The sequence below is a fragment of the Balaenoptera musculus genome, chromosome 17, assembly GCF_009873245.2.
Source record: "Balaenoptera musculus isolate JJ_BM4_2016_0621 chromosome 17, mBalMus1.pri.v3, whole genome shotgun sequence".
Lineage (NCBI taxonomy): Eukaryota > Metazoa > Chordata > Mammalia > Artiodactyla > Balaenopteridae > Balaenoptera > Balaenoptera musculus.
The window spans coordinates 63396385-63422217 of record NC_045801.1 but is presented as its reverse complement, the minus strand read 5'-3'; the positions used below and the strand labels follow the sequence as shown (position 1 = coordinate 63422217).

Below are 25833 nucleotides of genomic sequence, written 5' to 3'. Positions count from 1 at the left end.
ATTCAGAAAAATTGAAAGAAAAAAAATCACTTAAATTCTTTCTATGCAGAAAAGTCTCACCAGCATTCAGTGAAATGATTAATATTTGAGTTAAAAGATTTTTATCTATAAACTCAATCCTCAAAACAATCTGGATCAGTACTTTTTTTTTTTTTAATCATTCCCATTTTACAGATGAGGAAGCTGAGACAAAAAGAGGTTAAGTATAAACAGCCCTTGGTCACACAGGTCATGAACAGAACCAGAGCCAGAATTTGAAATCAGACATTTCTGACTTCAGAGCCCATGTCCTTAAATGCTAAGATAGATAGACTGCCTCAGTGGAAGAATAGATAGAATCAAAGCAAATAAAAATTTACAAAAATGTGATGAGGTTACATATGTACTTTAAAATATATTTACATTTAATTTTTTGAAGGTGAAACTGAAGGATTCAATGAACTTCACATAAATGCTGTTTCATAAGAAATATATCAGTAAACCATGTGATTCCTCCAAAATGAAGAATAAATAATATGAATTGCTTTGATAGGTTGGGTCAGTTTGCCTCTATAACTATAAATTTCAACTTTAAACTACTGATTGATTTCAGCTGTAATGGGTGAGATTAGCACAAAACTTTGGCTAAATGTAGTATTCTTTGGAAATACTTTTCCTCACAACTTTGCAGATTTTGCTCCATTATTTTCTGACTTTATGAGTGCTGCTGTGGACAGTCTGACATCAACCTGACTTTTTCCCCCTTTGTATATGAGTTGCGAGTTTTTCTAATATGTGCATTTAATGCTATAAATTTTCCTTTAATTACTGCCTTAGTTGCAACACATATGATCTGTTCCTGCACTGATACCATATTGTCTCAATTACTGTAGTTTAGTAATAACTCAGTGTGTGATAGGGCATTTTCCTTCATCTTTCTGTTATTCTTTAGGAGTATCTTGAGTATTCTTGGTGTTTTGGTCTTCCATATTGTGAGGGGGAAGAAAACCACTTTATAGAAGATTGCAAGCAGTGAAGCTGCTACCACTCCATAGGTGCCAAAAGTGGACAACAAGACTTGGGTCAGAACCAGACGGTTTATTACAGCACAACAGATGGCAATGGCATATGGCATCAGCGTAGTTGTGCTGGTTCCCCTCGCCAGGTCCCAAAGACAGTGCAGTGGGCCCAGGCAGTAGGTTGTACTGCAAGGAGGAACCTGGGGCTAAGGGCACTTTGTGAGTAAGCAGCAAGCAAAATGTAGCAAATAATCCAGTTGCCTTCCCCAGGAGAGAGTTAGTTACATGGTGGTCAGACTGTGGTTCCCTTGACCTATTTTGGTGCCTGACTAACTGCAGAAACTGTTTAGTATCAGGAAATGAGTAAGCCTTGTGCATTCAGCAAGAACTGAAGGGATGCTCAGGGCCCATGATGGACTAACTCTCCTAATACATAATTTTAGAATAATCTTGTTAAATTCTACAAAGAACACTGTTGAAATTTTGATTTAAAATTACATTGTAATAGTAGACAGGGGCTTCCATGGTGGCACAGTGGTCGAGAATCTGCCTGCCAATACAGGGGACACGGGTTCGAGCCCTGGTCTGGGAAGATCCCACATGGCGCGGAGCAACTGGGCCCGTGAGCCACAATTAACTGAGCCTGCGCGTCTGGAGCCTGTGCTCCGCAGCAAGAGAGGCCGCGATAGTGAGAGGCCCGCGCACCGCGATGAAGAGTGGCCCCCGCTTGCCGCAACTAGAGAAAGCCCTCGCACAGAAACGAAGACCCAACACAGCCATAAATAAATAAATAAATAAATAGTAGACTTCTTTTTTTTTTTAAATTAATTAATTAATTAATTTTATTTTTGGCTGCGTTGGGTCTTCGTTGTCGTGCACAGGCTTTCTCTGGTTGCGGCGAGCGGGGAGCTACTCTTCGTTGCGGTGCGCAGGCTTCTCACTGCGGTGGCTTCTCTTGTTGCGGAGCACGGGCTCTAGGTTCACAGGCTTCAGTAGTTGCAGCACGCAGGCTCAGTAGTTGTGGCTCGTGGGCTCTAGAGCGCAGGCTCAGTAGTTGTGGTGCATGGGCTTAGTTGTTCTGCAGCTCCAGGGCTCGAACCCGTGTCCCCTGCATTGGCAGGCGGATTCTTAACCACTGCGCCACCAGGGAAGTCCTAGTAGACAATTTTGGAGAGAGCTGACACAATTATATTGTCTTCCTCTACGTGAACAAAAAGCATATTTCTTTATTTAGATTGTCTTATGGATATATATTCTTATAACTTGTATATGGGCATGCACACACGCATGTATATAGTAAAGCTTTATAATTTACTACATACAGATCTTGACTGCATTTGCTGGATTTGTCCCTAAGAATGTTATATATTTTGTTACTATTGTAAATATTATCTTTTGACTATTTTAATTAAATATTTTAACTGTTGCTAATGTACAGAAATACTATTGAGTTTTGTTTATTGATCTTATATGCAAACATCTTGCTAAACCCTTTTTAATTCTATGTGTATATTCTTTTAGGTTTTCTATACAGTTGACCCTTAAACAACATGGGGATCAGGGGCACCGACTCCTGTGCAGTCAATGCATCCTGCTATCTCTGCCTCAAAAACAAAAGAATTGATAAGTGACTCACCTGAGGGCAGAAAGCTGAAACAGTTAGCATAGAATCAGAACTCAAACCCTAGTTCTTTTGATTCCACATATTGTGATCGCTAATCGAACACAAACTCTTCCCCACACTTAAAGATCTGTAAAATGAAAATACAGGTACTATGTTTATTGAAAAAAAACATCCGTGTATAAGTGGGCCCATATAGTTCAAACCCATGTTATTCAAGGGTCAACTGTACACACAATTTTCTTTCAATAATTACCATTCTGTTTCTTTTGAGTTGCATATACATTAATTTCTTGTCTTACTAAACTGTGAATAAGAGGGAAAGAGGGAAGGGTTTACTTCTTACACTGTGTCAAATACTCCTTAAACATTATATTAAGAAATTACAACAATCCTATAAGGTAAATATTATTCCTTTTTTAAACAGATGATGAAAAGGCAGGCACTAGGAGGTGAGATGACATTTAAAGGCATAAACGAATCAAGATTCAGAGCACATCCCCTCTGATTTTTTTTTTTTTTTTTTGGCAGTTCTGTAACTTTGACAATCAGCAGTTAGTCCGCATTCACGCTGTCTGTAGATTTTTGAAAGTCGTGATAGGTACATAGTTAACTAACATATAGAGCTTGTTTGGTGACTCTTCATCCTCATTACGTTTTCTGAGACAACTGCATACAGACAAATACAGTATGGGACATTCCTTATTCCTTTGGCTCAGACAGCTTTATTGAGCCTGGTGTCAGTGCTCACATATGGAGTTTTTCCAGATCTCTTTGAGTGCCAGAGGAGCATACTTCTTGAAACCCACTTCATAGATACGCTTGTGCATGTTAATGGTGTACTCCCTGGTCACCATCTCATTGATGGCAGAACGGCTTTTTTTAACATAAAAAAGACACCTTTATTACTCTCATCACTTAGGAAATTCCAAGGGTTTTAGGAGCCAGAAACAAGAGGGGACAAAATATGTATTTCTTATTATAAATCACAATTTCACACAAACCAAAAGGGTTTATAAGAACACATGAAATAACCCCCACTGCTATACACATCCCTTTTATACCTTCTTAAGTGGCGGTTTGACTGACACAAAGATCTAACTACTTCATAACATAAGAATAAGAAGCAAAGCTAGATATAGACTATACCTCATGACCAATGTTTGAGCATCCTGTCTTACTTAGAAATGACCCAGATATCCAAAATTATACTTACCGTTTATACTAGATTTTAAAGTTAACTAAGAATCTTGGGAATTATATTTAAGCTGACCTATTACAGAACCTAATTACTGCTGCTATCAAAAAGTTTGTCAGAATTATACTTCAGTTTAATTAAACACATATTTTTTTCTTATTATCTATCTTATACATATTAGTGTATATATGTCAATCCCAATCTCCCAATTCATCCCGCCACCCCCTGCCCCACTTTCCCACCTTGGTGTCCCTACGTTTGTTCTCTACATCTGTGTCTCAATTTCTGCCCTGCAAACTGGTTCATCTGTACCATTTTTCTAGGTTCCACATATATGCGTTAATATACGATGTTTGTTTTTCTAACTGACTTCACTTCGTATGATTGTCTCTAGATCCATCCACATCTCTACAAATGACCCAATTTCGTTCCTTTTTATGGCTGAGTAATATTCCGTTGTATATATGTACCACATCTTCTTTATCCATTTGTCTGTCGATGGGCATTTAAGTTGCTTCTATGACCTGGCTATTGTAAAAAGTGCTGCAGTGAACATTGGGGTGCATGTGTCTTTTTGAATTATGGTTTTCTCTGGGTATATGCCCAGTAGTGGGATTGCTGGGTCACATGGTAATTCTATTTTTAGTTTTTTAAGGAACCTTCATACTGTTCTCCATAGTGGCTGTATCAATTTACATTCCCACCAACAGTGCAAGAGGGTTTCCTTTTCTCCACACCCTCTCCAACATTTGTTGTTTGTAGATTTTCTGATGATGCCCATTCTAACTAGTGTGAGGTGATACGTCATTGTAGTTTTGATTTGCATTTCTCTAATAATTAGTGATGTTGAGCAGCTTTTCATGTGCTTCTTGGCCATCTGTATGTCTTCTTTGGAGAAATGTCTATTTAGGTCTTCTGCCCTTTTTTTTCTTTTTTTTTTTTTTACACTTTAAACATCTTACAATTTTATTTGTCACTCATACCTCAGGAAAGGGGAAAAAGAAAGTAAATATATTAGCTTGGTAGAGTCTTTGGTAGAATTAAGAATATAACTGGCCAACACCTTGCAATTCTGTAGTACAATATCACAAGCAGTGTATTGACATTGATTCAACCAAGATATAAAGTAGTTGCATCACCACAAGGATACCTTGTGTTGCCCTATTATAGCAGATAAAACTGTTTTAAAAGTTTATTTTTTACTTCTGGTCGGTACTACTATAAATTCTAAATAATATGTTTGTATTTGTATTTCTTTCAACAATTGCTCTTAAACTAGGAACTTTAATACTCACTTCCAGAGTTTTATTAGCTTTAAATCTACTATTGGTTGTCTTCATAACTCGAAATAATATACTGCTATATTTTATTTGATTTTAGATAATACCTCCTGACTCCCTATAATGTGAAAGGAGGAAATTACCACTCCTTCACCTCACTTTTCTTCTCCTACCCACGTTTTCTGCCTTCTCACTGCTCTCCTCTATACCCTACTTTTACATTGTCAAGGTTTACAATATTGTACATCTTTTTTTATGTTAATTAATTTTATTTTTTTTAACATCTTTATTGGAGTATAATTGCTTCACAGTGGTGTGTTAGTTTCTGTTTTATAACAAAGTGAATCAGATATACATATATCCCCATATCTCCTCCCTCCCTCTTGCGTCTCCCTCCCACCCTCCCTATCCCACCCCTCTAGGTGATGATCACAAAGCACCGAGCTGATCTCCCTGTGCTATGCGGCTGCTTCCCACTAGCTATCTATTTTACGTTTGGTAATATACATAAGTCCATGCCACTCTCTCACTTCATCCCAGCTTACCCTTCCCCCTCCCCATGTCCTCAAGTCCATTCTCTCTGCCCATTTTTTGATTGGGTTGTTTTTTTTAATATTGTGCTGCATGCTGTTTATATATTTTGGAGATTAATCCTTTGTCCATTGATTCATTTGCAAATATTTTCTCCCATTCTTGAGGGTTGTCTTTTCGTCTTGTTTGTAGTTTCCTTTGCTTTGCAAAAGCTTTTAAGTTTCATTAGGTCCCATTTGTTTATTTTTGTTTTTATTTCCATTACTCTAGGAAGTGGATCAAAAAAGATCTTGCTGTGATTTATATCAAAGAGTGTTCTTCCTGTGTTTTCCTCTAAGAGTTTTATAGTGTCCGGTCTTACATTTAGGTCTCTAATCCATTTTGAGTTTATTTTTGTGTATGGTGTTAGGGAGTGTTCTAATTTCATTCTTTCACATGTAGCTGTCCAGTTTTCCCTGCACCACTTATTGAAAGAGACTGTCTTTTCTCCATTGTATATCCTTGCCTCCTTTGTCATAGATTAGTTGACCATAGGTGCGTGGGTTTGTCTCTGGGCTTTCTATCCTAGAATGGCCCTTCTTCTTGACACCCTTTGCAGGAGTGATTCTGCCAGGCCCAGGTTGGAAAGGAAACACATCCCTGATCTTTGCACTATATCACGCTGCTTCCAGATTCAAAGGAAAAAAACTAAACAGAGTTCTTTTTTTAAAACAATAGCTAACCAGTAGGTAGGAATTTCATGGTAACCTTTAAAAATATTCTTCTGGGACTTCCCTGGTGGTCCAGTGGTTAAGACTCCATGCTTCCACTGCAGGGGGCATGGGTTCGATCCCTGGTCAGGGAACTAAGATTGCACATGCTGCATGGTGTGGCCAAAAAAACAATTATATAATTCTTTTAATGTGAGACAGTTTTTGATGACAGCATTTCTACTTTTAGGTGGAAGAAAGAAAAAAGAGAACAGTAGGCGAGCCACTGAAAGCAAGAGAATAAGTGTTTTAAACAGTCAGCCTCTAACTCCTGAAAAACATCGATCTAGAAAAAAACAGGTATTTGTTTATTATAATTAAATAATACTTAATGGATATTAAAGTCATAACTTGAATAATTGTGATTATTTCACATTATTTCTGTTCAACCCTAAAAAATCTTGAGGATAAAATGTTTTCTCTTTGCCATCTTTAATTTTGCCATCTTAGATTTGTTGACCAATTTGCCTATTCAAAGTTCAGCCACATTTTAAAGATATTCTTAAGCTGGGTGTTAGTGACATTTATTTAGAATTATTGTATTACTGTCATCATAAAATCAGTTCATCAGATGTAGGGTGGAACTTAAATCTACTTGGTAAGTTTTTATATTTGTATCTTCCTAACATAGATTCTATTTATTTATTTACTTATTTAATTTATTTATTTTTGGCTGTGTTGGGTCTTCGTTGCTGCATGCGGGCTTTCTCTAATTGCAGTGAATAGGGGCTACTCTTCGTTGAGGTGCACAGGCTTCTCATTGTGGTGGCTTCTCTTGTTGCGGAGCACGGGCTCTAGTAGTTGTGGCATGTGGGTTCAGTAGTTGTGGCTTACGGGCTCTAGAGCACAGGCTAAGTAGTTGTGGCGCACGGGCTTAGTTGCTCCGCAGCATGTGGGATCTTCCCGGACCAGGGTTCGAACCCGTGTCCCCTGCATTGGCAGGCGGATTCTTAACCACTGTGCCACCAGGGAGGCCTCCATAGATTCAATTTAAATAAGATTTTTCTGTGCTTTAAAAAAAAAAAAGAAAAAATATCATTTGGTAAAGAATTTTTCTATTCAGAAAGCTAAAATGGGTCCCTTTTAGGATTCATTTCATTTGTTTGCCCTCTCAGTGATTATAGTCCTGTGCCATCCATCCAGTTTCTGAAACCATTGTTTACTATATTTTATCTGGTTTTCTAGTTGTTCACAGCAGGTGAGTAAATCTGGTCCTTGTTTGGTCATGCTGGCAGTGGAAGATGATCCTATACTTTTCTTCTTACTCTTCTTTATTTAAGATGCTTTTTCTTTTTGATAAGCTATTTGCAAGTGGTTCATTGTTGAGGTGCTGGGCTAGGGTCAAGTTCTAGGTTACTAGGGATATCTCCTGTGACTCAAGTTTATTTTGACCATGGCTTCTCCCCCAGTGAACATAGCAGTCAACTCCAATTTTTGGTTTGCTTCCTGCAACTATTGCTTGTCTGCATAATTCCTAATTTAGGTGCACCACCTCTACTTTTTGGAGGTAATGCTGATTGAGGGAGGCTCCTGCTGTTGCAGACCAGGGATTTAAGGTGTGCACCTCAAGATATGTTCCTTACTTTGGAAATGTGTACACCACGGGCTTTCTGTGATCTGTAGGTAGAGTGGCTTGTGCCCCACTTCTTCACATACCTTTTGTCAGTTTCCACCAATAATGGACCCCATTCATCTGTGTTATGGTTCAGGACAAAGGGTTCTCTTAATTTTATGAGTTTGGGATTTCATTTCTTTCCTTGTTGCTGTTGGGTGAATTCCCAAAGGAGAATGAGGAAATGGTGACCTTATGCCACTATATGCAACCAAAAGTCACATATATTTTTTTGTCTTTGATTTTTTTTTCCCACTTTGAATATGATGTGCCAAGATATAGATTTTTTGGTGTTTATCCTTCTTTGTGTTCTCTGAGCTTCCTGGACCTGTTTTGTTTTGTTTTGTTTTTTTAATAAATTTACTTTATTTATTTTTGGCTGCTTTGGGTCTTTGTTGCTGCGTGCGGGCTTTCTCTAGTTGCAGTGAGCGGGCGCTACTCTTCATTGTGGTGCGTGAGCTTCTCATTGCGGTGGCTTCTCTTGTTGCGGAGCACAGGCTCTAGGTGCATGGGCTTCAGTAGTTGTGGCACGCAGGCTCAGTAGTTGTTGCTTGCAGGCTCTAGAGCACAGGCTCAGTAGTTGTGGCGCACGGGCTTAGTTGCTCCGTGACATGTGGGATCTTCCCGGACCAGCGCTGGAACCCATGCCCTGCATTGGCAGGCGGATTCTTAACCACTGCGCCAACCAGGGAAGCACCTCCTGGACCTGTTTTGATGTCTGTCATTAATTTTGGAAAATTCTGAGTCATTATTACTTCAGATCTTTCTTCTTCTCTTTTCTTCTGGTATCCCATTATGTGTATGTTACACCTTCTGTAATTGTCTTACACTTTTGGCTACTCTTTTTTCTTTTTTTTTTTTTTCATTCTTTTTGCTTTTCAGTTTGGGAAGTTTCTATTAACATACCTTCAAGCTCTCTGAATTCTTTCTTCATCCATGTTTAGTCTGCTGATGAGCCCATCAAAGGCATTCTTCATTTCTTTTACTGTGTTGTTGATTTCTAGCATTTCCTTTTGATTCTTTCTTAGGGTTTACATATCTCTGCTTACATTTACCCACCTGTTTTTACATGTCCATTTTTCCCATTAGTGGAAAAATGCACATTGGCTTATTAACCATATTTATTTAAAATTCCCGGTCTGGTGATCCCAGAATCTCTTCCATGGCTGAGCATGATGCTGCTTTGTCCCTTCAGATTGTGTTTTCTGCCTTTTCGTGTACTTTATCATTTTTTGTTGATAGCTGGACGTGATGTATCAGATAAAAGGAACTGATGGTAAATTGGCCTTTAGTGTGTGGTTTTTTGTCTGTCTGGCTAGGAGTTAGGCTTTGTTTACTGTTCGCTGTAGCTGTGGGTGTCAGAGACAAAAATTTCTGTGTTTTTGTCTCCCTTGTTGTATTTGTGTTTCCCTAGAGACTCCTTCTTAGTAAATAAGAGTCTGAGGCAGCTCTTTCAGCTGAGGCACTTGTTATACAGGAACCCAAATAATGTCGTGATGAGGTGGGGGAGGGGATAGGAAACACTCTTTAGTTCTGTGATTGTCTCATTCTTTTAATGAGCTTGTATCCTGGGTTAAGACCTTCCTATGTGCTTCTCAGCCTTTATTTCCCCCTCTTGGGTGAGACAGGAGGGCTAGAGGGGGCTGAAGTTGGGTGTTTCCACAGGTCAGTTAGGCACTGGCAAAAATAGTGTCTCTTGAGGGCAGGCTTTGTTTTATTTTATTAATTAATTTATTTATTTATTTATTATTTATTTTTGGCTGCGTTGGGTCTTTGTTGCTGCACGTGGGCTTTCTCTAGTTGTGGCGAGCAGGGGCTACCCTTCCTTGCAGTGTGCAGGCTTCTCATTGCAGTTACTTATCTTGTTGAGGAGCGGAGCTCTAGGCACACAGGCTTCAGTAGTTGTGGCTCGTGGGCTCTAGAGTGCAGGGCTCAGTAGCTGTGGCGCACGGGCTTAGCTGCTCCGCGGCATGTGGGATCTTCCCGGACCAGGGCTCGAACCCGTGTCCCCTGCATTGGCAGGCGGATTCTTAACCACTGCGCCACCAGGGAAGTCCGAGGGCAGGCTTTGTTAATGAGAACAGAATGCTCTGGATGTATTTTGAAATGGGTATTTTCCTCCTCCCCCTGCTAGAAGCAGGAGGAGATTATTCTGTCATCTTCACCCTGAGAACCTGGAGGGGCTTTTGGAGAGAAAACTCACAAGTTTGTGGGCCCCCTAAGATTGGGCCCCTGGAGTTTTTAACTCAAGCTTGTTCACAATGAGCCTCCCTCAATTTGTCCATCACAGTTAAATATTCCTCCCAGTACTGGCCCCAGCTGTGAGCTGCTTCTCCTGGCCTTCTGCTTCCAGTAAGCTATGATTCTCTGTATCCACCTCTCTGTTTGCCCTGTGACATTAATTTTTTGACGGATCTGGGAAGAGTTGTTGACTTTTCAGTTTGTTCACCTTTTTTCTTGTTGTGAAGACTGGGGTGATATTTCCAAGCTCTCCAGGTTGGTCTAAAATCCGGAAGTCTCTGCCTCATACATTTTATCTTTCCCTGTTGTTCTTCTGGCAACAATTCTAAATGGGATTATAGGTTTTATTTATAGATATATATCAAGAAAAGTTTCTGTCTTTTTTTGTATTTGAAATGAAATATGGAATATCAACTACATAACATAGAATACAGGTGATATCGTCTATCACTATTTACTATGTCAAAAAAGAATTCTGTGTCTGGTTTTATTTTTAGCTTTCCACTGTTGGCTTTTTGGTGGGATAATTTGTTTCAGATGAGTGAATGATTTTATCTTACTTTGTGTTGAGATTTTGGTTCTTTAAAATTTTTTATTGCAGTAGTCTTGCACAGTTTCTTCTTGGACAGTTTCTTCTTGCTGCATTTGTATGTTAAACAGACAAAGATATTTTTGCCTGCCTCATCACAATTTGAAAAGAGGCCTTCCTTTTGTAAATTTATTCAAGAAGAAAGTAAGTACCTTTCTACAATAAAGACTTTTTTCCCGTAGATGGTATGTAATGGGAATTACGATACAATATTTTTAAAATTACAAATGATATCACTTTTTAATATACATCATGTTTTATTTTAAAACATGTCTATACTACATTGAGCACCTACACAGGTGTGACCAAGAAACCCACTACCCTGTCTCAGCAGGCAATGGGTCCAATGTGTGACTTGAGGTTGACTGTTATTTTTCACAGTAAGAGAAAAAAGAGAGGATAAGAAAGATGAAAAGGCATTATTCCCAACTCCTATTCAGGAATCTGAGTGATGAAATGGAAGGATATTTCAGTTTATAAAGCTCTTCCAAAGCCCCTTCTCACAGTCAGTTGATGTTTAAACATGGAACCTGGGTTGGTGGGCCAGCTAGATTTGAGCAACGCAAGGCACACTGTTTAAAATAACTTCCACACATTACTGCAAACAATGGGGGGAGCGGGCTGTACTTTCAGACTGATGGTTTACTTCTTCCTGTTTTATGAACCTGTGAAGTTTAGAGGATGTAAGAACTGCACAGCCACAATCGTGACACAGCGTCTGCTCAGTATAAAAACTTCTTGTTTAGGGGAAAGAATCCAGTTGGCCTGTGGGAAGAAATGTCCTGAGTTAGATGGTGCCAATATATAATATTCAGTTATGACCCCACAGAAATATGTGGTTTACAGTGAAGACTAGGAATCAGGTCTCTAAATCCAGCTGCTTTTTTATGTGATTATGTTTGCCTCCTATATCTTTCCTCTGAGGCAGAAAGTAAATGTTAGAAAACTGGCAGGTTCTAGTCTCAGAGACACACACAGGGTTTCTTTCTGTTTGGGGACCACTCTGGTTCTTGGTTTCTGGAACACTTAAGCCTCTGGCACCATTGGGCCTCCAGCAGCCTCCTCAGCATCACAGGCTGGGATCTCCATATTCCTGAGCAAAGTAGCCAATCTGAAGGTCTTGCATCGTGGGAAAGCGATGGGCCCTTAGCTCTGGCTCCCCATCATCTGAGGGAAGTGAAGGGGGCAAGTAGGGGCACACCTTTGAGTCACCAAGTCATCTGTGCAGAAGGCAGTAGAGCAAGCCTAGAGCTTACCCGGTGGCCTTGTGAGAAACAATTCCTTCTCCAAAGTATAGACTTACTGGTACTTCCCTGGCAGTGCAGTGGTTAAGACTCCGCCTTCCAATGCAGGGGGCGTGGGTTCAGTCCCTGGTTGGGAACTAAGGTCCCACATGCCGTGGGGTGCAGCCAAAAATTAAAAAAAAAAAGTATAGACTTACTATTTATGATCTAAAATAGAGGTCTTTGTAATGATTTATCTGGACCAGTGAAAGGTAGTTGCTCACTACATATTATCCAAGTTTAGATTTTCCTACTTGATTATTCACACCAAATCAGGCTTTAAAAATAGGCCAAACTAGGCTGGAATGTGTACATTTCAACAGATCAGAAACTGTAAAATGCTTCTGCCATTTACTGACATAGCACTAGACCCAAGGATTCCATTGGTGTAAGTAAATACCATTTTTAAAGCATTATCAAAGCATTGTTTTTTCCTCTAAAAGGCACTAGAAATGATACACAATTTTTTAAGTATAAGTTATATAAACTTTTTAACCTTACGGAAAGAAAAGATTGGTGCATTTTAGTTTGTTGTATGCTGTTTGTATCTTGAGTTATGGGCATGGCTAGGGTTGTTATGATTCTCTTAGTTGATTTTATTTTTTATTTTTCAAATAAAGCAAAAGACAAAAGAGAATAGTACTAAGGGCACAGTTTTTGCTTGTGTCCTGAAATACATTATCTTTTTTTTTTTTTCTTTTTTGCCATACCGCAAAAAAATGTCTTTTTCTAGAGGTTGATTAGCTGTGCCCTTGTAGGCAGCACAGTTGCTGATAGGTGGCGGCTCAGACCCGCAAGAGGTATAATGATGGACACTGCCAGTCTTATGGCCCTGAGCCATACACAAGATAGTTTTCATCTCACGTTTGTCTGCAAGCATCTGGAGGTTCTCTTTGATAATGTATCAGACAGCTGAGCTGGATTCTTTTTTTTCTTTAATTATAATAAAATACACAAAACAAAATTTGCCATCCTAGCCATTTTAAAATGTATCGTTCAGCGGCATTAAACACATCTTGTGCTCCCATTACCACTATGTATCCACGGAGCTCTTTTTTTTTTTTAATTTTATAGCTACTTTATTTATTTATTTATTTATTTTTGGCTGTGTTGGGTCTTCAGTTCGCACGAGGGCTTTCTCCAGTTGCGGCAAGTGGGGGCCACTCTTCATCGCGGTGCGGGGACCGCTCTTCATCGCGGTGCGCGGGCCTTTCACCATTGCGGCCCCTTCCCGTTGCGGGGCACAGGCTCCAGACGCGCAGGCTCAGCAGTTGTGGCTCACGGGCTCAGCCGCTCCGTGGCATGTGGGATCTTCCCAGACCAGGGCTCGAACCCGTGTCCCCTGCATTAGCAGGCAGACTCCCAACCACTGCGCCACCAGGGAAGCCCCCACGGAGCTCTTTTTATCTTGCAAAACTAAAACTCTGTACCCGGGGCTTCCCTGGTGGCACAGTGGTTGAGAATCTGCCTGCTAATGCAGGGGACACGGGTTCGAGCCCTGGCCCCGGAAGATCCCACATGCCGCGGAGCAACTAGGCCCGTGAGCCACAACTACTGAGCCTGCGCATCTGGAGCCTGTGCTCCGCAGCAAGAGAGGCCGCGATAGTGAGAGGCCCGCGCACCGCGATGAAGAGTGGTCCCCGCTCGCCACAACTGGAGAAAGCCCTCGCACAGAAACGAAGACTCAACGCAGCCAAAAATAAATAAATAAATAAGTAAATTTTAAAAAATAAATAAATAAAACTCTGTACCCATTAAACAATAACTCCGCATTCGTCCCTCCCCCCAAGCCTCTGGCAACCAACTTTTCTACTTTCTGTCTCTGAATTTGACTGTTTTAGGTACCTCATATAAGTGGAATCCTACAGTATTTGTTCTTTTGTGTTTGACTTGTTTCACTTAGCATAATGTCCTCAAGATTCATTTACATTGTAGTACGTCTCAGCGTTTTCTTCCTTTTTTAAGGCTGAATAATGTCTCATATTCATATACCACATTTTGCTTATGCAGTTCTCCATCAGTGGACACTTAGGTTGCTTCCACCTTTTGGCTATTACGTGTAATACTGCTATCAACAGGGGTGTACAAATTTCTCTTCAAGTCTCTGCTTTCAGTTCTTTTGGATATATACCCACAAGTAGAATTGGGTCACATGGTACTTTTAATTTTTGAGGAACCACCATACTACTTTCCCTAGCAGTCACACAGTTGTTCATTCCCATTAACAGCACGTGAGTTCCAGTTTCTCATCCTCGCCAACACCTATTATTTTCTAGTTTTTTTGATGGTGGACATCCTAATGGGTTTGAGGTGACATTTCCTGGTGGTTTGGATTTGCACTTCCCTAATGATTAGTGATGTTGAGCATTTTTTTCAAGTGCTTATTGGCCATTTGTATATCTGTTTTGGAGAATTGTCTACTCAAGTCCTTTGCTCATTTTAAAAATTTTATTTACTTGTAGTAAAACATGGCATAAAACTTATCACCTTAATCATTTTTAAGTGTATGATTGACTGGCATTAAATGCATTCACGTTGTTGTGCAACAACTTCCGGAACTTTTTCGCCTTGCAAAACTGAAACACTAGACTCATAAGACAGCTCCCCTCCCCCTCCTCCTCCCACTCGCCGGCAGCCACCGTTCCGCTTTCTGTTTCTGGGGATTTGACTGCTCTAGGTACCTCACGTCAGTGAGATCTTACAGTACTTGCCTTCTTGTGGCTGATGAGGAATGGATTTTTAAAGCAAATGTGAGTCAGCTGGGGAAGTTATTCATAGTTCAGAAACGGTAAATAATCACTCAGATGATCATATTGCTCCTCAGCATGTCAGCAGAAGGAGTAATTAGTTGGTCACCTATAACAAATGCCAGGTGTCAGTAATCTTCTTCTGTGTATAATACTGAATTTGACTTTTAAAATTCTTCAGTCATTTTCTCCAAAAACAAAATAGTGTTTTTTTAACTAGTTTGTGTTAGTTCTCAAAAATCTGTTTTACAGAAGATTTGAGTTTTATGTGTGTGTGTACTTTGCCCAACATAGAACAGGGTTTTCACTGAGTTCATTAGGGAAGAATTAAATATTCATAAGTTCTCGTTGGTATTTGTGAATCCTGCATATCTCTAATCTATTAACAGTTGTAGAAAAGCATCTTAAGAGACAGTGTGGGCTTAAAGTCAGACGAATTGGGTTTGTGTTTAGCTCTGTCGCTTTGTAGCTGTCTGATCTTGGGCAGCTGAGCCATAGTGTGTTCATGTAAAATGAACAGTAATATAGTCAGGTCCCTTGACAATATCACCACAGTAAGATCTTACAGAAATCTAAGATACATTTACAGAATTTCTTCCACCGTTAAGAAATTGTAACATGATACTGATAAAAAAGTTGTATTTATAGTAGATATGTTATTTAAAGAATTGTTTCTGTGAATAACTGTTCTATTTTTATCTACTTTTGATGGATGTTAACTAGACTTATTGTGGTGATCATTTCACAGTATATATAAATACTGGATCATTATGTTGTACACCTGAAACTAATAAAATGTTATTTGTCATTTATACCTCAGTTGAAAAAAAAAAAATTGTTTCTGTGAATAACTATCTTACTTTTCATCAAAAGGCGTGGCTTTGGGAAGAAGACAAGAATCTGAGATCTGGCGTGAGGAAATACGGAGAGGGAAATTGGTCTAAAATACTATCACATTATAAATTCAACAACCGAACAAGCGTCATGTTGAAAGACAGATGGAGGACTATGAAGAAGCTGAAGCTGATATGCTCGGACAGTGAAGACTGAGTGTGTTTGCAGAGCCTGATGAGACGACAGTTAAATATTTTGATCACTGTATTTTGCTTGAAACTTGGTGGTCATTAATGTAGCTTAAAATTTTGTTTAAAGCATTACAGTATTTTTCTGCGGCACAGTCATTTAATATGAGGATTTGTGCTGTAAGAGCAAGATTATATACCATCATTGTATTCTTTAAGAATCTTTTCACTCTGATAAAAAAATAAACTTTTCGAACCCTAGTGCTTTCAAAACTCCTACCTCCAAACCCTGTTCCAATAAAAAAAGTGCAAGCCTGGTAAGAGAAAAAATATATTGCTGTTAACCTATTCTGTGTCTGTGGGCTGATTTCAACCCCATGACACACATAAAAGTGAAGTTTCTAAATCAGTGAATAGGCCTTTGACATAATGAGTAATGATTTGACTTATGGCCTTAATATATTAATTACTAAGATATTTGCTTATAGAATGATAAATGTACAAAGTAATCTGTGAGTTATACTTAAATTTTTCTTTCGGTAGTTTCATATAAAGGAAAAAACTTGACAATAGTAATACCCATAGGACAGAGTTTATACTACTACTAAGAATAGCTTATGTCTCATTTAGGTATATTTGATTTTTGTTCTAGTGTTAAAACTTTGACAAAGATGGTTTTAAATAAAGCTTCTTTATAACCTGGTACCATACATATCAATTTCTCTGATATTTTCATTTAGTTAGATAAATATTGGGCCTAAATAATATTCTATAAATGCTTAAATGGGTTTTAACCATGATCATTTTTTTTTAAATTTTTTAATTTAATTTTATTTATTTTTTTATACAGCAGGTTCTCATTAGTTATCCAGTGTATACATATTAGTGTATACATGTCAGTCCCAGTCTCCTAGTTCATCCCACCACCACCACACCTGCCACTTTAACCATGATCATTTTGACGACTGTGACAAATACTAAATAAACAAGATCATGCATACCTTATTAGACAGTTTTGAGTTTTCACCAGCATATTCTTTAGAGGATTTAGTCAAAAACTAGAATTATTTAGCATTTTGAGTTACGTATGCTTTATTTAACAAATGTGTGAAAATGCTTAAGCATTTGCTTAAAAAGTTAAATGATTATTTTGTAATCTGTATTTCTTTATTAAAGTTTTATACATTGCTTTCTCATTGTTCCTGAAGTTGTTGCCCTATACGTATAATAAATAGAAATGTGGATAATGTTTCCTGACTCGGTCTGTCCTGTTACACCACTAGTTACTATCACCGTGTTTATTGCCGACATTTTGATGGTTAGTGCCAAAGCTGACGGCATGAGCCAAAATAGACCAGTTGGTCAACCTCATTCCAAACATACCCTAAGTCATCAAATCTAAGTTGATACTGTAAGATGCCCAGTTATTTTATGTGCCACTAAAAAAATCACTATCAGTTATACTATAATATGGTTCTTGATTGGAATTTTATTTTACTTTAATTAAAAGAGCTGCTATAGATTTATGTAAGCATAGATTTTTATCATATAACTTGTGGGTGCATAAAAAAGAAAAGCAAAATAAATTGGGTAATTGTATTCCTAGTACTTACTCATTTTAATCTGAATCTTTTGAATTTTTAAATTGAAATTTGTTGAGATAACTATAGATTCATATATAGTTGTAAGAAATAATAGAGAGGTCCCTTGTACACTTGTTCCAGCTTACCCCAATGTCAATTTGTAAAACTGTAGTATATCACCATCAGGATATTGGCATTGATATAATTCACCAATTTTATCCAGATTTCCCCAGTCTTGTACCATGTGCGTGCAGTGTGTGTATTTAATTCCAAAAAACTTATCATTTGTGTAGGTGCGTGTATGTACCACAGGCAAGATACTCCAACACTGTGAGGATCCCTTCTGTTGCCACTCAACTCTCTCCATCATTCCTCCAACCCCTGGCAACCACTAATCTGCCCTCCATTTCTAAGATTTAATCATTCAAAAGGTTACATAGAGAGTGACAAATGGCAGAGTAGGGAGCTCCAAAGAGTCTTCCCTCGTCTGAGGCAAGTAGTAAGCTGACAAAAACTGTTAGAATCAACTTTTTGAAACAAATCTAATAAAACTTAAAACAACTGGGACACGCTTAATGAAGAAAGAGGCTACTAAATTTTGGTAGGAGGATTTTGGTGTTTTTGCTTACCCGGCTTAAGGCGACAAGTGACTTGTGTTCTTGGTGTGGCTTGATGCTTCGGCAAGGGCCAATACAGTGCTCGGGATTGTGGTGGTGTGTTTTGACCTGTCTGGCAGTTCCCTGAGGGTTCAGTTCAGAGATTTACCTTTGTTTTGCCCCTTCTGAACTCTTTAAGGGCTTTAAAAACATTACCTACATCTGCCTGGGGTCAGGGACAGCAGACAGACTGAAAAGCCTGGAGAGGAAGGTACATGGGGGGTTAAGGCTTTGAAGGACTCTGGAGTAAACCAGGGAATCCAGAAGGCCAGGCGCATGCCCAGGACTAGACGCAGTCTCAGCAAAGACCTGGGGGGACCCTAGGCCTGTAGGCTGAGTGATCTTCAGGCTTCATAAGTGCAGGAGGTGGAGGCTAAGGCAGAGTTGTAGGTGGCGTTGAGCGAGTGCCCCAACTCAGAGCCAATCTGCCAATGCTGGGAGCGTATCTTTCTTTTTGATTTAAGGAAATTAAATGAAATACTCTGTATTCTTTGCCATTTTTTCTTTCAACTTGTTCGTGTACGTAGCTGTACTTGTTCATTTGCATTTCTATACAGTAATGTTGTATAATTCTATCACAGCCATTCGTTGTGCTGTTGAGTTGTGGAAATAAACGAAGACGACTCAAAAGAGAAAACAAACAGGCTGTTTATTCAGCGCTTGCTATAGCAAGGGAGTCAGCCACCATCACTCGTGTTTGGCAGAGGTGCAGGCAGACGTTCACAGTGGGGAAGCTTTCTAGTGAAAAACTAAGGCTTCAGGTGCTCTCTGATTGGACATTGTTGGCATGAGGAAGCTGAGGCTGGCCAACTAGCAGCAGGCATCTTTTTTTTTATTTCAATAAATTTATTTATTCATTTATTTAATTTTTGGCTGCATTGGGTCTTCGTTGCTGCGTGCGGGCTTTCTCTAGTTGTGGCGAGCGTGGGCTACTCTTCGTTGTGGTGCGCAGGCTTCTCATTGCGGTGGCCTCTCTTGTTGCAGAGCACGGGCTCTAGGCACACGGGCTTTGGTAGTTGTGGCTCGCGGGCTGTAGAGCGCAGGCTCAGTAGCAGTGGTGCACCAGCTTAGTTGCTCCGCGGCATGTGGGATCTTCCTGGACTAGGGCTCGAACCTGTGTCCCCTGCATTGGCAGGCGGATTCTTAACCACTGCACCACCAGGGAAGCCCAGCAGCAGGCATCTTATGTGATTGTTTGGGGGAACATATTTGGCTTTCTCTGATTGGTCCTGAGTTGGAAGTAGGGACAAAAAATAGGGATGTTGGCAGTCATCGACCAAGTCCTGCCCATTCTGGGTAGATAGCTGTGGGGATTTAGTTCGGCGTTCTAAACTCATTGCTGCAGAGGTTGTGGCTTGGAATTGTCCTATAAGGTCTGCCCATTGTCAGTTTTTATATTCAGTCCCTGAGTTGTTTCCAGTGAATGGCTGCAAGGCTTTTCCCATTTACATGAAGTGTAAAATTAGGAATAATAATATTACACTGCTCCCTAAAGGCGATTCTCAACTCTTTCAGCTCTTTTCTCGAGTATTGATTTTTATACTTACTAAAAATATGCTTATACTGCTGTTTGTTATTTTTCAGTGTGAAGTATTATATTAGTGATCCCCCACTACATAGGATGACATTTTAGGTCTCTTGTGCGCTCCCCCTCCACCCTCCATAAGCACACAACTTGCACCCATACAGATGCTTCTCCCCAGTTCTTCCAGCGTATTTGCATCAGTTTTTGGTTAAACCAATATTCAGTGTTTGTATTATAACTCTGTTCTTTACACCTGAGCTGTGTGTACTCATCACTTATTTATCTCCAAATTCCCTGACCAATTTGAAGACCTCTGAATGCATTGAAATATGTCATTCTATTGACTTTTTTTTTTTTCTGGCCACGCTGTGCAGCTTGAGGGATCTTAGTTCCCCGACCAGGGATTGAACCCTGGGCCGCGGAAGTGAGAGCGCCGAGTCCTCACCACTGGACCGCCAGGGAATTCCCAATTTCATTGTTTTTTTTTTTTTTTTTTTGGTTGTTTTGTTTTGGTGACAGCCCTCCTACTCCTTGGTGTCTGTTTGCCCTCCAGGCTTGCTGCACAGCTGTCAAGCTTACATCTCCCTTATCTTGGCTCTGGGCATCCCAGTCATCTCTCTCCTGGTTTGAATTCCCTGTTTCCTGGATCCTCTCTCTTGGTTTTAACTCTCGTTTATCTAGAGCATCTCATCCTATACCTCCTGAGAAAATATGCATAGAATGAAAAATGTTTATATCATGCATGTCTGAAAATATCCTTTTTCTAGCCTCACATTTGATTAATAATTTTATTGGATATAGAATTTTCAATTTGGAAAACATTTTGTCTCAGAATTTCAAAGGCATTGCTCCGTCATCATCAGCATCAAGATGTTGCTTTAGGTAGTCTGATACCATTCTGATTACTGAGCCTTTTCATGTCACCTACTTTTTTTTTTTTTCCTCTCTGGAGGCTTGTAGATTCCTCCATGTATTCAGTGATCTAGAATTTCATGGTAACATGCTTTGTTCTCTTTTAACTAATGAGCGAGGCACTCAGTGACTTCCGAAATCCCTGTGCTAAGTTCTAAAATATATTATTGTGTTATTTCTTTGCTAATTTTCTCCCTTCTGGTTTTTTTGCACTTTCTTTCTAGAACTCCCATTACTCAGATGTTGGATCTCTTTGACTGATCCTTTAATTTCCTATCTTTTGTCTCCAAATTTCTATATCTTTAATTTTTTTTGTTTACTTTCTGGGGAAAATGTCACAAAACTTTACCTTCCAAGTTTTCATACCATATATCTACTATCAAACTTTTTAATTTACAAGAGCTTTTAATTCTCTGAATGTTCTTATTTAGGACATTTTGTTCTTATTTCATGATTGATATCATTGCATCTCTTCTGACCCTGGCAGTGTTTATTGCCTGAGTTTTGTTATATTGCTTGTTTCTGTTTAATTTTGGTTTCCCTCTTTCTTTGTCAATGGTTTTCCTCAAATGTCTGGTTGAACTCGGCTGTCCATTTATATTTATGAGTATGAAGAAGCTGATTGGGAGCTCTGTGAGCACTGATGGGTGCTCACAGGTCAAGGTAGTGATTGGACAGGCACTTGGCTATTGCAGCTGCTGGTACCTACAGCCATTTTCTTGGATGATCTATTTCCTCAGAGAGGAATCTAGCAAACTGTTCTGAGCAGGTGAGAGTAGTTTTCTCAGAGCACTTGGATGAGGGACCTAGGGAGGGGGTGGTCACCATTCAGAATAGATACTTAGTCTCCATTCTCAGTTGTTGCTGGTGTTTCCAATCTGGAGTCCCCCTGCAGAGAGTAAACCTTCTGTCTAGCTGTTGCCTGGCTGCAGAACCACCTAAGGCTCTAACTGTTTCTTATACCAACTGTCAACCATTCCATTGATGGAAGCATCTGGATCCTTAAGTTCCTGAGCCTTTCCAGGGTGCTGTAAATGACCTTGCCCACTGAAATTCCCTCCTGTAGACATTTGGCTTTCTCCTTTCTTCTGCTTTACTAGTCCTGAAATTTTGTGACCATCTCTTTTCAGCCTTTTTCTCTCAATCTCCTTATCATTATATTTTTTGTCTTTTAAAAAAATCCTTTAACTGTAATTTTATTTGAAGGTAAAGGAAGTAAATATATGTTCAACCTGCCATGTTTAATTGAAAAAAAAAATACCCTATTTAGGACCATCTCACAAGGCTTCTGAACTCTATAACCCTGAAAGGCTGAATCTTGCCTTCACACTTTATTAGTAGCTTGACTTACATAGAAATGCTAGTTTCGAAATTATTCTCACCCAGAACTTGGAGGCTTTACTCTATGACAGCGGTCCCCAACATTTTGGGACCAGGGACTGGTTTCGTGGAAGACAATTTTTCTACGGAGGGGGTTGGGCGTGTGTGTGTGGGGGGATGGTTCAGGCAGTAATGCGAGCGATGGGGAGCGATGGGGAGCGATGGGGAGCGAGTGAAAGCTGAAGCCTCGCTCGCTCGCCCGCCACTCACCTCCTGCTGTGCGGCACTGCTCCTAACAGGCCGCGGACCGATACCCGGGGTTGGGGACCCCTGCTCTATTAGACTTCAAGTATTCACTGACGCTGATGAAAAGACTGTGGTCTCTCATGGGGATTCTTGTTCCTTTGTAGGTAATCTGTTTTTCTCTCTCTGGAAGGTTTTAGTCTTTTCTTTATCCTTGATTTTAAATTTTACAAGTTTGTCTCTAGGGGTGGGGATTTTAAAAATTCATCTTGTTTGTGCTGGGTGGGACTTCCCCACCCCAAGAAGAATGGCTCTTACCTCTGATTCCACCTTCTTTTCTACATGTTTTAAAGGGTATGGTCGGGCTTCCCTGGTGGCGTAGTGGTTAAGAATCCACCTGCCAATGCAGGGGACATGGGTTCCAGCCCTGGTCCGGGAAGATCCCACATGCCGCGGAGCAACTAAGCCCGTGCGCCACAACTACTGAGCCTGTGCGCCACAACTACTGAGCCAGCATGCCACAACTACTGAAGCCCATGTGCCTAGAGCCCGTGCTCCGCAACAAGAGAAGCCACTGCAGTGAGAAGCCCACACCCGCAACAAAGAGTAGCCCCCGCTCGCCGTAACTAGAGAAAGCCCGCCCGCAACAACGAAGACCCAACACAGCCAAAAATATAAATAAATTTATAAAAAAAAAAATAAAGGGTACGATCCCTTCATTCTGGTTTATCCATCAGTAGAATCCCATGTGCTTTCAATCTTCAAAAAAAATCTTCAAATTCTCTGGGCTGATTCCCACTCCCACCTTCTCATCTATGTTATAGACTTATTCTCTTCCGTGAATTCTGTAATCTCAATGAGATTTGAGGAAGAAGGTAAACATGTATATCCATCTGTCACCTTGACCTAGAAGTTTCACTTCTCTTTCAATATACTCATTACCTGGTTGCTTATACTTCAGAATGCTCAGGTTGTCTAAGTCAACTTACAGTTATTTGTATGAAACTTCACTAGAATATTCTTAGAGGACAGAACCAGTTTTATTTTACATCATTTTGGTGCATACCTAGAAAAGATGGCTAATTAAAGTTCTTATGCCAGAGTAGAACTAAACAACTTAAATTATTGCTATGGCTTTTTATGCATAATTGCTACATTCTTGAATAAAAACATTGCAAGAAAGGCCCTAAAAAAAGAATAGTGAGATTATAGTTCACCTTGTTCCTTTTTCTACTCTTTTCTTTTCCCTTCTCTTATTTTTTTCTTTTTCCACTTTTCTAAGTGATCACCATCTCTAATTCCTTTCCCCTTCTTTCCTGAGTGGGTATATTTATTTTTGTTCAAATTACTTTTCTCGTGCACTTTTGAAAAGCAGCCTATTAAGTAATGCTAGGGCCCGTAAATCATTGTAGAGTGTCCGTGGAAAGGACCCCAAGATACTTGTTAAAAAGGAATATCAAAGAAGTCTTAAATTCTTTGATCTTTATCTCTGAAAATAGAACTTTTGGTTCTTCATTAATCACTTGGACTACATGTTTCAGTTCTGTACTGTTTCCTTTGCTAGAACTAATAACAAGCTTTTCAAGACCATTATTTAATATTATGTCTTCTAGCCCATGAAATTCTTCTCAAGAATAGAAATAAAAATATGCTTTAATATGAAAGTAATTAATGGCCATGTACTGAAAGTTAAATATGTAATTTGAAAAATTGATTTTATACAACTCAAATATGCTAACTATTATAACACATGTTGGAACCATAAATACATCATAGCTTTATTGCTGTTAATCATCATAACTATGCCTATCAATTCTGAAGTGTTTTGTTTTGGTTTTGGTGAAATTTTTGTTTATTCTCTGACCAGTCCAGAAGATTTAGGTATTTTCTAGTCAAACAAAGAAAGAGCTTTTAAAAATGTGAACAGAAAGTTTATTTACTGGTATAAAATTTTAAGCAACATTGAAAAGTACCCAAGTATGTCTTCAAAAGTTTTGCTTTACAGATCTTAGAAATGGTCTTAAAATGTTAATAATGAACTTATAGTTGAAGTTCCCAAACCTGATGAGACTTAAATTTTCATTATTAATCTCTGAAGAATTTAATTTACCACAAAAACAATTCTGACAGTTAAATGAACATATAGTCAGAAATATTGCTACTCTCAGCATTAAATACTGGGGACTTCTCCATCCCTGTTAAACTTGCTCTTGTCATTATGTCATTACATGATAAGTACCAAGAAATATGTATTTTAGTAAATCACTTGTTAGTAAATAATATTTTATACAAATGAAACCAAAGGAATTTCATATACAGGCATACCTTGTTTTATTGTGCTTCTCAGATATTGCATTTTTTAAAACAAATTGAAGGTTCGTGGCAACCCTGAATCGAATAAGTCTACAGTGCCATTTTTCCAATGGCATCTGCTCACTTTGTATGTCTGTGTCACGTTTTGGTAATTCTCACAATATTTCAAACTTTTTCATTATTATTCTATTTGTCAAGGTGATCTGTGATCTTTGATGTTACTACTCGCCAAAGGCTCAGATGATGGTTAGCTTTTTTTGGCAATAAAGTATTTTTCAATTAAGGTATATACATTGTTTTTTAAGAAATAATGCTATTGCGCACTTAACAGACTTCAGCATAGTGTAAACATAACTTTCATATGCACTGGGAAACCAAAACTTTCTTGTTACTTGCTTTATTTTGGTGGTCTGGAACCGAACCCAAATACCTCTGAAGTTTGCCTGTAGTTTAAATCTTGAGATTCAATTCTCCAAAGAAAGTATCCTGAATTTAAAATTTGTTTCAGAAACGAAAAGGGCTTCGCTTTTACAGCACGGTCTTTGGCATCGACAGACTCTCCATCGAAGCTGAGTTCTGGATGAGAAGCTGAGATTTGGCTTTGACTGCAGCCCAGATCCTGCAACAAGGCACTTTGTCTCTGGTCCATTGATTTTCCCATCATAAAATAAGGAGACTAATATTTCTCTGTGTGTGTGTGGCGGGGAGGGGCATGGGGGAGGGCGGGGATCATAGCATTCGTAATAAATCTATGCCTTCCATAATCTATACCTCTGCCTTCTACTCCAAACAAAAGAAAATACATGCTGTAGGGAAAAAAAAAAAAAGTAGTAAGTTTACTTCAATTAAACTTGAAGTTGGACTCCAAAATTATTTTAGTCAACTTCAGGCTTTAAGCCTTGGAAATAATTTTGGATATTAATGATGGTAGAATGTCCATCATTAAAGCAATTGTTTCATTCATTGGTGCCAAAATTTCACTTCATGGAAATTATAAGATTTAAAGGAACTTGTGCTGACCTAGAATGAACATTTGATTGATGCTTTTCAATTAACCGAAGAAAATGTCTTCTATTTCAAAAAAAAGGTATTTTTAGGGAATTCCCTGGCGGTCCAGTGGTTAGGACTCTGTGCTTCCACTGCAGGGGACACGGGTTCTATCCCTGGTCGGGGAACCAAGATCCTGCATGCCGAGCAGCGCGGCCAAAAAACAAAAACGAAAAAGAAAGTATTTTTAGCAGAACTGTTGGTTTCGCATAACAAAATGCTTACTAAATCTCAAACAACTTGTCCTGTGGAAAATTATTTGTGACAATTTGCTTGAACTTATTATTTCAGAATTTATGGAATAATACATGGGAAATGTATGTGTGAGTGTACATATATCTGTAGACATTTTTTAAAGAAAGA

The 25833-nt window shown here is 39.1% G+C and overlaps 1 protein-coding gene across 2 annotated transcripts in view; it reads left to right on the top strand.

Moving 5' to 3' along the window:
* The window catches only part of TERF1 (telomeric repeat binding factor 1), a 37523-nt gene extending 20415 nt beyond the window's left edge, over positions 1 to 17108 (top strand). The window contains exons 8-9 of one of the 2 annotated variants that reach the window (XM_036830378.1): positions 6568 to 6677; positions 15723 to 17108. In XM_036830378.1, the coding sequence (XP_036686273.1) occupies positions 6568 to 6677; positions 15723 to 15899 (287 nt within the window). In that variant the 3' untranslated portion in view covers positions 15900 to 17108. The remainder of the gene's footprint in view (positions 1 to 6567; positions 6678 to 15722) is intronic. The other variant, XM_036830377.1, reaches the window with a different exon arrangement.
* Positions 17109 to 25833: the final 8725 nt, after the last annotated feature.